The following is a 12,213-nucleotide window of genomic DNA, read 5'->3' as shown; positions in this document are numbered from 1 at the left end:
CTTCATCTCCTCCCAATCCAGAACCTAATTCTCTCAATCCAGACCTCAGTGCTTCTTCTTTAACTCCCCACCACCATCCATTCCAGCTGATGGTGATCCTCCTGAGTCTTCTTCTTCTCCTGTACAAAATTCCGATTCTTCTTCATTAGTGTCGCAACCTCCTCAACATACTCAGCCTCCTAACAATACTCAGTCCACTCATCACATGACTACTCGGGCTAAAACAGACATTTCCAAGCCTAAGATTTACTCTCTGGCTATTTCTCCTAATATGCTTCCCAGGTCTGCACTTGAAGCTTTGCTCATTCCTATCTGGAAAGCAGCTATGCTCTCTGAATTTATTGCTCTTCAAAAAAATGGAACTTGGATCTTAACTACTTTGCCTCCTGGGAAGAATCTCATTGGCTGCACTTGGGTGTTCAAAATTAAGTTTCATCTCTCAGGAGCTATTACTAGGCATAAGGCAAGACTTGTAGCTCAAGGATTCTCTCAGCAACCTGGTTTTGATTTCAATGAGATCTTTAGTCCAGTTGTAAAACCAAACACTATCAGATTAATCCTCAGTTTAGCTATGTCTCTTGGTTGGGCAGTGACTCATCTTGATGTCAATAATGCTTTTCTAAATGGAGATTTAAAGGAGCATATCTACATGAGGCAGCTGTTAGAGTTTGTATACTAGAAATCACGTTTGAGTGATTGAATATGAAAACTCTTATTTTATTTTCCAATAAAAAAAACGGGTTATTTTTGTCATAATGTTGTTATGTTTTACATTTAATGGATGTTAATGCATGTTTAAGTGTATAAGTTAACTTAACAAAGTCTATGTCTTTTTTTTAAATGGGCCGGTTTTGTGGCGTCGCCCTTTTTAAAGGTAATGGGGGGGGGTTTAAAACAAAAAAAAATTTGGGAATTTCAAAATTTTTAGATGGAATTTGACTATCCATCGAGAAAGGTTACAATGTGGGTCCGCATATTTCTAAGCCTTCGAAAAAAGATGACATTGGTGTGGTATAATTTGGACGGACCCTAAGGGCAAGACTTGCCTTGGGGTATCCGAAAGGCGGGGTCTTGATAAATATTTATTTCTTAATCAATGTAGGTTGGCATTGAGCATGGGGAAATTGATTATGCCTTTGCTTTGACTTACCCAAAGGGTTGGGGGTTTTTAAAAGGAAAACTTAATTACCCGATATATTGGGTGGGGTTGCCCCGATATCTAGCGGTTTTAGGATTGTTTTATTATATTGAATCGTGCGCAAAATTTGAGTCTCGTTTGATAATGTCCTCAAGGGACGCGAAACAAGGTTTTATTATTCGGAACCTAGCTTTTAGTATGATTACTCTATAATAATAAATAAGCGTTTCATAAAAAATCCATTCTTGGAATTAATAAGAAGTTAATTAATTAAAAAATTTATGGAGACATTAATTAATTAATGGAAAATTTTAATCAAACACGGGAAATGAAATTTTAAACGGAAACCCGGATTACTTGAAATTTTCCGGATTTGGATGGGGAGAGTTCAATATTTTACAGGGGGTACTTCGTAATATTCCAATTATAACTTATTTTAAAATTTGGGGGGGTTTCAATTTAATTATTAAAAAGTAAATTGGATCCCCCAAATATCCAAAACCTTCCATAGATCCTTTGGGCCCCCAAAAAGGGAAATTAATATAAATAGGGGAAAAAAGGGGGCGAAAATTTCAAATTTATTTTTTCTCAAATTTTTTGAAAATCATAGAGCTCCCCCCTTTTTTAGGAATTTTCGATTTTTCTCCCCATTTCAAAAAGGATTTTTTTTTCTTTATTTAAGTCCCAGTATTCTAGTAAGATCGGGCCCCCCTTTATATTCAAATTTCGGTTGGGAACGAGAGAGAAAATTTGTGGTTTGTCTCAAAGCATCAGGGGGAAGAAGGGTAGCCATTTGATTTTTGGAGAATTAATTAGGTATTTTTTTAACCCGGTAGAAAAGCATGTTTTAGGTTTCAATATTCTTAAAGCATGATTAATTCAAGTTATGAGCATGATACATGTGATAATTTTTGAATAGGTTTTTTTTTAAATAATTTTTAAATAGATCCCAAAATTATGTGATTTATTATCGCCCTTTTTTTGCCCCTTCCTTGGCCCTCGGGTTTTTAAACGGGGTGGTCATCACTTAGTTTGCAAACTTAAAAAAACTATTTATGGTCTTAAAGGGGCCTATAGAGCCGGTTTTTTTACCATCCATTGATCCCCATGTCTTTGGGTTTCTCTCGGTTGAAAGTTGATGCATCATGTTTTTTCCGGGAAAAAGAAATGATGAAGTAGTCTATCTCCTCATTTATGTAGATGATATGTTGATCACGAGTAACTCTTTTCCATCAAGGCTGTAATTTTTCAACTCAACTCCCACTTCTCTTTAAAAGATCTTGGGAAGGTGAATCTATTCTTGGGTGTTCAAGTTGTCAAAACTGAAAATGGGTTGCACTTGTCTCAATCATCCTATATCAAGGATCTTCTAAAGAAAGCTAATATGGTTGGAGCAAAAGGATGCCCAACTCCTATGATTTCCGGTTGTGAGTTGAGCAAGAATATAAGAGAACCTGTGACTGATCCTAAGTTATACAGGAGTGTCGTTGGAGCTCTGCAATATGCCACCATTACTAGGCCGAATATTAAAAGTTACTTGGTTGAACTCAATACTTGATGAACCCAAGATTCAAAAAAAGGGAAATACAGTCATTTGGGTGGATAACTTGAGTGCAATCTCTAGCTTCAAATCATGTTTTGCATGCTCGAACTAAACACATTGAGTTGGATATCCATTTTGTTCATGACAAGGTTTTAGCAAAGGAAATTGAGCTAAGGCATGTTCCTTCTATGGATCAGATTGCAGACATTTTCACAAAGCCTCTTGGAAGAAAATCCTTCGAAAAGCTAAGGTCAAAACTCGGGATAACATCCTTAGCTTCCCTTGGATTGAGGGGGCGTGTTGAAGATCAACCCCAAGATGATCAAGTGGATACCAAGGTTGCAAGTGTTGCTGCATTGCATGAAGTTGATGCAAAGTGTGGTCACGTGAAAGCTAGTGGAGCACGAGACATTGCAAGGACTCATCCTAAGGTTGTTGGCAAATCTCCAACTATGAATGTGGACCACAAAAGGACATGGCTTGATGTGGCAATCCAAGGAGCAATGAAGAAGTAGCCGTTGATGATTCTGTTTAGATTACTTTAGTTAAGCAAGAATTAAGTGATTATACATGGTTTAAGAACTTGTTCTAGATCCTTCTTTCTCATGCTATATAAGCATGTAATGTAGTTCGATGCAATCAATGAATGAAATAGTTCAATTCTGGAGTTAAGTCAAATATGGAATTCTTTGTCTTTGCTTTCTCTTTCATCAAACACGGGAATTTAATAATGGGAAATCATATTACTTTTCATATTTTTACCAAACACAAGAATTTAATAAATGGAAATCAGATTACTTTCTTAGTCCATAATCCATGTCAAATAATCACGGCCTATGAATTTTAATATAAAATTTGTATGGCATGAATGAAAAAAAAAATTATTACAATATCAATTATTAAAATTAAACAAATAAGACAAAGATATAAAAAAGTAGAGAAAGAGAGAGAGGAAAGCATTGAGTTAGGTTATCAAATGAGCCTAATATTTGGAAATAAACCAAAATCAAAATCAAAATCAAACAACTCATTATTTAGAGATTTTGACATGAAATTGTATAACGATGAAATGGAAATAAATAATTTAAGTAATTATTTTAGATATTGAGACTTTTAGATATAATATATGCAAAAATTCATAAAAATAGAACCAGACTAGTTTATGGAAGTATTATTATTTAAAATTAAATTAAAACTAAAACAAATAGTAATAGTAAAAAAAATAAACCTAGCTGCACTTTCTCACTCTCACCTCCGTCCTCTCATCTCGACGCCGCTTCTCCGCCTTCTCCGTTCTCCCAGCTCGCCGCTCGCACATCTCAGGATTGAAAGGTAATCTGTCTTGTCTTCTTCGTGTTCAGCCCGTACAATACTTAATCAGTTCAGATTATTACTTTTGCAGCTTTCATTTTTGAAATCCGTCCAATTCTTCTGGATATTTTGTCACAATGCCGTCGGTCATCAAAACCGAACGAAACCTATTGATTTTTCTGTCCAATTTTAGATCGTGTTGGTTGTTTGGGTTCAGTTTAGGGTTACACTAATATTTTGGTCGAAATCCCCAAATTAATCTAGTAATTTAATAGTCAAATAGTTGAAACACCTAATCGACAGCAACTTAAATCCCTCATTGCCTCGATAGTCCCAGATTCCCAGCCACACTGGTTAGATGTTTCTTCAAAATGTATGCAATCTGGTGTACGACTGAATACTCGATTGGTGGTATGCTTTCAGTTCATTTTCACATTGATAGTCGGCTCTGATCCTAAACTGAAACCGTGAATAAGGGAATCTGGTTTAGAAACTAACTAGTAACAGGATTTCACTTCCTAAAACCCCTAGTAGCGTAAGGATCGAATTCGAGAATATGTGTACAAGACACGTCTGTTTTTTTGTGTGTTTCGGTACATTCTATTGCATTTGATTTCGGCCTTTTGATATTCGTCATAGAGGGGACTCAGTTTATTTTACAAATTGGTAATACCCTGTACATGTTTGATGATAACTTTCGAAGGACTTAGCATTTCCATTCATCATCAATCGGTTGTATTTATGGTGTTATCGATTGTGCCTATCTACAGGGAGAGATGAAGAAAGGGATTCACCCTCAAATGCAATGGATATCCTATGTGACCCAAAGCGGCCGGCTTATGCCCGTGATGATGACCAAGATTCACGAGGCTGGTAAAGTATATCATTTGCGAGCAAAGCGGCAGATGGCTCAGAACTTAGGGCAGATAGCCAAGTTCAAGCGTAGATATGGAGAAAAGGAAGGGGAAGGGGAACCTGTAAAGGAAAGCGAAACTGGAAAGAAATGAATCCACTGAGGTACTAAATGTATGGTAGACAGCCTTGTTTTCTGTTTTGGGACTTAGTTATGATGGTTACTACTCCGCCCCATTAAGATTCGTACAGTTCTGTACTGATGCATGCACGTCATTATCGATTTCTAATCATAATAAAATGTGCTTGTTATCTGTTTGTTCTTCATCAATCTAGAGGAATATAATGCCTGATTATGTTTTATTATGATCTCATTTTTTAATCTGGTTGTGTTGTTTCTGTCCTCTGGTATCATTTATGTTGCATCTTGAATTTTATTGTGCTATATTTTAGTTGTTGACATGTTTCATTGCTTAGTAAAACTATGTAATTAATATATCCGACTAGTGATGTTAATTGTCCTGGGATACTTCTACTTTTCTACTTAGATAGGAATAATAGGATATGACCTCAAATCCTCTTGCTATTTGGTGCTCAAAATGAAGAATTTGTTCCGAGAAGCTGAGGGTTACTCTCTTTGATTCTTGTAAATGCTTGAATGCAGACGACAAACTTGTGAATTCTGGATTTTGTCCTTGGGTTTATTATCATCATTATTATTTGAGGGATTATAGCCTCAAAATACACAAACCTTGCAATGTTTTTGGTTTTGCACACGAAGACATGAACTTCAATCTATTTTGGATTTTAAAATTGACATTGGCAGCCACCTGAAAATCAAGATTGTTCTTTTGATTTTGGTGTTAGTTTCAAGTAAAGTTCATGTGTTTGGTAAAAATATTAATTTTTCATGTGTAAAACCAGGGAAAAAAAATTAAACTGTGTATCATGAGTAAAATTTTGAAGCTCGTGTGCAATATAAAAAATGACCCAAGGTTCATCGTGCCTTTTGATGCAATTAAGTGATTATTAAACCATTATGAAGAGGAATAATAAAAAGAGAAGGTTCTTAAATTAGCTCATTTTTCCTCCATACTTGGTTTATTGGTGTGGAAAATAGAATACATGGTTGAGGTTAAGATTTGTAGGTATTGTTTTCAAAACAATTGACATCTATTGTATTGTCTTTATTGCTGCAACTGTACTTTCCCTATCGAGAATCAATTTTCTGCTTGGAATATCCTAACGAGTGGGTGTGGAAAATGCTGCATTTGGAGAATTTTCTAATTCTTTGCTTCATATTTTGACAAAATGTGACCTTTGTTTCAATGGGAAGGCAACTATTTTTGGTAGCAACCAGTTTTTGTATGGAACTCCGTCCACTAGATTGAGGTTGAACCAAAGTAATACTTGGGGTTGCATTTGAACCATATTTTGTCACTATGACCATGAAAGAGACATCACTTTCTTTAAATTCTTAACTATTAAGGGCATGCTTGATACGATGGAATGGAATGAGGATGAAATGGAATGAAGATAGGAATGGAATGTCAATTTCCTTGGATTTCCTTTGCATTTTCATCCATTCACTCATTCATTCCATCACACCAAGCAAATGAATAGAATGAAAGTAGGAATCACATTCCATTCCATCATACCAAGAAGCCCCTAAGATTTACTCCCTCCGTCTCCAACAAAATTATTTCATTTTGCCATTTTAGTCTATCCCATAAAATTAGTTCAATTTCTATTTTGAAAAGGCTTTCAGCACATATTCACTATTAATAATGTGAGTCCCAATATGTACTTATACTATATCAATTATTTTTCTCTTCTCTTTCATATTTTATGAATTTTGCATTAAGACTCGTGTAGTTTCAAAAGTTTCTATTTTTAACGGATGGAGAAGGATGATGAAATTGTTATTCCTCGAGTTTAATAATATGTTAAAATATAGAAATGCATTGTTGAATAATTGAACTAACGATAAAAAATTATGCTTTGAAGAATTTGAAATATCAACGTTGGATTAAAAAATCATTGACTTTCCGAATCAACTGAACTAAGGGTCAGAAATTGAAATATCACATTTCTAGTTCACAATTTTGTGCCTCAACATTCTTAGTTGAATTATTCAATATTGCTTACAGATTACAAAATCATTGACTTGCGAATCCATCTATCTTCTAAATCAACGCATGGTTCTAGATATGCAAAAATGGAACAAAAGAAAAAATAAAAACTTCGATAATTGAACATTTCGATTCAATTTAACATGCTAATTTGAGGGAAACAAATATTTCGAAATCCAAGTAAAATACTGGTGTAAGCCAATAATCCATAAATGACAATAAGAACTTGCAAGTAATTACCATAACAAGTATAAAATACATCAACATTTTAATACAGCAAAACAGAGTTTGCCATGATTTAATGTCAAATACAGTACAATGGAAAAACAGTGTGCTGCATACTGCCACAGATATCCAGTTCGCATAAACATAAGCAATTTTTCTACACAGGCTGCACCATAGCAGGCTGCAAGGCCTTAAGGGCATCGACGTCTTCACGAGACTTGGGGCCAGAACCCGACTCATCAGGCGTGATGGGGGCGACAACTTCGTCCTTCACTTCTAGGCAGATGGCTTCAAATATAAGCTCCTTCACCTCTTCCAGCCTCTCTTCCGAGAGGGAAACCTCTGCCAGCAACCGCCAGGCATTCTCCTCCGACGCCTCCTCATAGTCCAGCTTTCGTTTCAATACCATGTGCCCGCTTATCTCCCAAACGGCCGGATTAACTTGAGTGTCGAGAAGCTCAGAGCTCACTTCCCCTAGAGCTTGTTTCTCTGCATAACACTGTTTGTTTCACCCAAATATTAGTATAGGCCAACAATATTTAAATGAGAGTTCAATGAAGACAAATTCTTCACCTGTGGGAACAGAAAGATTCGTTTCCCGCAATCAGCAATGAGCACGTTGTGGGGAATGTTGTTCTCTTGCAGGCAGATGCACGCGTCCGAGACAACATTGGATAACTCTTCCATAGTTTTGCCACCCTCGAAAACAAACCCTCTGACCGGATAGTTGAGGATATTGGAGATTTCTACGCCACCATTTGTCGTGGTTATCTTCTTAGAAGACGCCTTTTCGATTGGGAAAGGCATCTCCAAGTAATAGGCCTGAAAGTGGAGGTGGTTAATGGTTGCAAATGCACCCAAGCTATTGTAACCCAAGCGGAAGAAGGGGTTTCCGACTTCAACAGCCATGTAGAGCGCAAGCATGAAGCTCTGGCGGTCAATCCTCTGAGGCAAACATTCGAGAATCCGAGGGATGAGCAGCACGTGCCCATATTCAATTGGACTCACCTGTTGAAACATTCACAACATCCATCACGAAACTACACCAAGCAAGCACAACAAATGTAATCCTAACACGGGACATGAAACAAACATACGTTGATGGCAACCACGCTGGGGGAGTTATCAGCATCAATGGGTGCGTTTGGAGAGAAGTGAACTTCGTTGTCCTCACTGGCCTCAAACTGAAACAGCACCTCCTCTTGCCCAACTTTGGTAAAGTTGAACTTGCTCTCGTCGAAGGGCTGGAGGACCTTGTCCACACGAAACTCAGTCGGCCTTTTCTTGAGATGCCGGCCCTCATTCAGCTGGGCTACAAATCCATACTTCCCCGGAATCACCTATATATCAAATCATCATCATCAATTAATCATCATCATCAACAACAACAACACCAAACAAACAATTACTCAGTTCCTGATTTAAAACGATATCTGTTTTCAGATAAAAGAACACACCTTTGTTTCACAGGCAGTGACATCATAGCGGAAGAGGCCTCTCTGCATCCGATCCTCCCACTGCCACCAACAAAATCATGAATTCCTCTTCTAGTAAAGTGAAAAAAAACAATTAGAAGGAGTATGAATTATACCTCTCCAATAAGAAGAGAATCCAGGAAATCTGGTTGAAGCTCTTTCTTCTCATCAATGGCAACAGAATTCTTTTCCACAACATTGCTACTCTCCTTCTTAAAAGCATAGAGAGGTAATTTTGCCCCTAATTCCACAAACCAAATCAGTAAATTCCACAAAATTAAAATCAAAATTGAATTGAGCAAAAGATCAAACACCTGGTAGGCAACAGCTTCTGAGGCAATTGCGGCCGCAGCCCTCATCAGAATCCTCCTTCTGGTAGTTAGAGACGACAGTAGGAACCCTCTTGATTCTCAGCATCATCTTGAAAGATTACGTTTTTTTTTCTTTGAAAATAGAATTTACAGAAAGAAAAAGAGGGAGGAAAGCTAGCAACCGCCGCCGGCGAGAAAGAGGAGGTCGGAGGGATTGCCGCCTTCGGCGGGGGAAGCGCCTCGTCCGCCGTTCGGCGAAGGGTTAGTCTCGGTCAAACAACCCTTGCGGCGAAGTGCACGGACATGTATGAGAGGCGGGTTTGCTTGTGATATAGCCGTGATTGGAGAGAATGTGATTTCTAGGGTTTAAAACCCTCTCAACATAGCAAGCCAAGTGAGAGAAGGAGAGAATTGGTTTGGGAATTGAATGGTGAATGGAGAAGAAGGAAGGGTGTTTGAGTTTAAGTAGCGAATAAAATCGGTGAGAGTGTGGCTGTGGTTTGGTGTTTCAATTTTGTGGTCTCTTATTTTTCCGCCAATATCGACATCATATTTATATATTTACTGAAAAAGGACGGATACATTGATTTATTACCTTACAAACCCGGTTGTATTAAATATACTTGTATATTTGTAAATTAATTATGGATAAATTAGTTTATGAAGGATTGACTTAACATAAATAACGTGGTGATCTTCATTACAAAAAGTTTTATAAAGGATTAAATTATCAATAAATATGCTGCATAGTTTTAATTTTTTTATTTTAAAATCAAATTAAAAGATATAAATAATAAAATTGCAGTGGTAAACTAAAGATAGTATAAACTTACATCAGATAAAACACCTAGAAACAACAAAAATCAACATAGGGAAAAGAAAGTCATAAATTGTATTCTAATTTCTAGATTTCACAAATTACATTTTAAAATATTATTGTATTGATTCAGATTATTTATCGGAACTCTCTGGACAACAATTTACGTAGAAATTGAATAAATTTAAAATTCTATAAAAGTTTTAACCACTAACGCAAGTGACAATGAAGAGATTTGTGTTTCGCTGAAACTTTCCATTAACGACTGAAGACGAAGTTTTATTACTAGTATTAAGTGATTATCTTCCATTGTTCTTTGATAGTGCAAACATTTAATTTTAACTACAAATATTAAAAAAATATAATTAGAATTTGGTCGTTAGCAATTTTTCCATTTAATTTACCATTATTTTATTGTTTGTATACGGCATGTATAAATTTAGGGTTAAAAAGAAAAAAGAAAATAAAATAAAATTAGAAATATCCATAGGAATGAATGAAGAACCACGTCTTCCATTTAGAAATCACTAAATAAAGAAACTTCATAGCCATGGAGTTTGATCGACAATGCGTGATGGGGACCAAGCATTTGGATGCGATGCAATCTCCACTGGATTGCATCACAAGTTCTATTTGTTTTTTCTTAACCATAAAATATGCAAATAAATTTAGAAAAAGTTGATCGATTTGGACATGGCACGTGATGGTATGTTCAATGCAACGAAATTATTATTGGCATCACGTGTGGAATCATATAACTAAATTGGGTATGATATTCATGGTTACAAAAAATACTTTTTTTTATTCATTTTAGAGGAAAATTATCTAAGGTGTTCTTCAAGTTTTTAATAAAATTAAACAAAATATTTTATTCATATTTTCTTTGCGACAGACATATAGTTTAAAGATTTTTTTCCTTCAGTGATATGTTTCTTCTCTATTTAAAATATATTTTTTCAAATGTCATGCACAACTATGAACATTAGAATCTCAATTCTCAACCATAACCAACATGAGCATATATTTAACTCTCACATCTAAACCATTATTGAATATAATTAATAGAGAGTTAACATGGTAAAACATCAAACAAACCATATAAAATTACTTCGCACAATAAAGAAAAATGACTTCGAAATTATGCCTTGAGGTATAATTTATAAATATTACAATATTCGAATTTTAAAAAAATTAGTACATGTTCTTAGGACACGGTTGGAGATACTTTATATTCTTGACGACACAATTTCGTTTTTTTAATTCAAGCATATTATAGTTGTGATTTGTAATTTGTGAAATATTATATTTACGTTCATAACGGTTAAAGTGTTTAAGGCTGCTGGTTAACATGATGCCACGACTAATTTTAGGATTTACGGATACATGGTTTCTGAAGCACATGATCGTGTCCAACCATTGACGGACCTAGGTGGGGTCGCACGGGGTCGGCCGACCCCACCGCAGGTCCGTGAGTGTTGCCGTGAAGCTCCGTAATCGACAGCCAACTGAGGGAAACTCCGCCCTCCGACCCCAGAAAAGGGATACCTTCATCTCTATTGAAGAGAAATGAGGAAGAGAGCAACTGGAAAATTATAGAAAAATAGAAAGGAGAGGAGAGAAATACAGAGAAAGAAAGTGTTGTTGTAGAAGTAAAGAAAAAGAATGAACTTGAGGAGAAAGTTGAATTGAAGGAGCTTGAAGAGAAAAAGTTGCACAATCAAGGAAAGAGAATTGTGGAAGAAGCTGAGAGGCACAGTTGTATTATTACTATTCATTTTTTTTTAATTTAATTTGTGGTATAACTAATTAATAGACTCCATTTAAGTTATACTTATATGCTAGTTTAATCTATGTGTAATTCATTTAGCTATAGTAGTTTATGAGTAAATTGTAGTTGTATACTTGTATTATGATGTATTCCTCGCATTTTAAAATTAACTACCGTGCATAACAAAATAAAAATAAATTTTAATTTTTAAAAAATTCATTAATTATTTTTTTAAAAAATAATATATATATATATATATATATATTAAATAATAATAATTAAAATAGTAAGTTTATATTACTATTAAATAATAATAATTAAATTAGTAAGTATATATTACTAATTCTTTTATCCGACCCCACGATTTCTATTTCCTGGGTCCGTCATTGTGTCCAACTATGTCTTGTCATTTCCATCATGTTTCCCTTTTAAATTTCGTCTTTTTTTAACCCTCTCCGTCTCAAATTAGTTGAGTCGTATTTCTTTTTGGATTGTTCTAAGTTAGTTGAGTCATTTCTCTTTTAGCTAAAACTTTTCTCTCTCATACTTTACTCTCTCTTCATTTCTCTTACTTTATTCCCTCTTTTACTTTACTCTCTCTACTTTAACCTGAACACTTCAAATTCTTAAATCTCGTACCT

At 35.4% G+C, this 12,213-nt stretch overlaps 2 protein-coding genes across 2 annotated transcripts; one reads left to right on the top strand and one right to left on the bottom strand.

The window, feature by feature from the left end:
* The first annotated feature begins 3,870 nt into the window (after nt 1–3,870).
* On the top strand, nt 3,871–5,158 carry LOC125215268. Its single transcript, XM_048116639.1, has 2 exons — nt 3,871–4,013; nt 4,763–5,158. The coding sequence occupies exon 2, from the start codon at nt 4,769–4,771 to the stop codon at nt 4,997–4,999; it is 231 nt and encodes a 76-aa protein (XP_047972596.1). The 5' UTR covers nt 3,871–4,013; nt 4,763–4,768; the 3' UTR covers nt 5,000–5,158.
* A 2,031-nt stretch (nt 5,159–7,189) lies between these two features.
* On the bottom strand, nt 7,190–9,433 carry LOC125214021 (GDP-L-galactose phosphorylase 1-like). Its single transcript, XM_048114856.1, has 6 exons — nt 8,991–9,433; nt 8,793–8,917; nt 8,659–8,718; nt 8,299–8,541; nt 7,775–8,209; nt 7,190–7,700 (listed from the first exon to the last, which is right to left on the bottom strand). Exons 1-6 carry the CDS (start codon nt 9,094–9,096, stop codon nt 7,359–7,361), a joined length of 1,311 nt encoding a protein of 436 aa, XP_047970813.1. The 5' UTR covers nt 9,097–9,433; the 3' UTR covers nt 7,190–7,358.
* Between the last annotated feature and the right edge of the window lie 2,780 nt (nt 9,434–12,213).

This window comes from Salvia hispanica, chromosome 3, assembly GCF_023119035.1.
Source record: "Salvia hispanica cultivar TCC Black 2014 chromosome 3, UniMelb_Shisp_WGS_1.0, whole genome shotgun sequence".
NCBI classification, from domain to species: domain Eukaryota; kingdom Viridiplantae; phylum Streptophyta; class Magnoliopsida; order Lamiales; family Lamiaceae; genus Salvia; species Salvia hispanica.
Note: the sequence above shows the minus strand (reverse complement) of the source record. Positions and strands in the feature narration are given on the sequence as shown.

Excerpts from the sequence above, each read along its gene's own strand:
- LOC125215268 (XM_048116639.1), top strand. The coding sequence starts at position 4,769 with ATGAAGAAAGGGATTCACCCTCAAATGCAATGGATATCCTATGTGACC.
- LOC125214021 (XM_048114856.1), bottom strand. The coding sequence starts at position 9,096 with ATGATGCTGAGAATCAAGAGGGTTCCTACTGTCGTCTCTAACTACCAG. Across the intron at positions 8,542-8,658 it reads TCACTGCCTGTGAAACAAAG|GTGATTCCGGGGAAGTATGG; the intron begins GTGTGTTCTTTT and ends TTTGATATATAG. Across the intron at positions 8,210-8,298 it reads CCAGCGTGGTTGCCATCAAC|GTGAGTCCAATTGAATATGG; the intron begins GTATGTTTGTTT and ends ATGTTTCAACAG.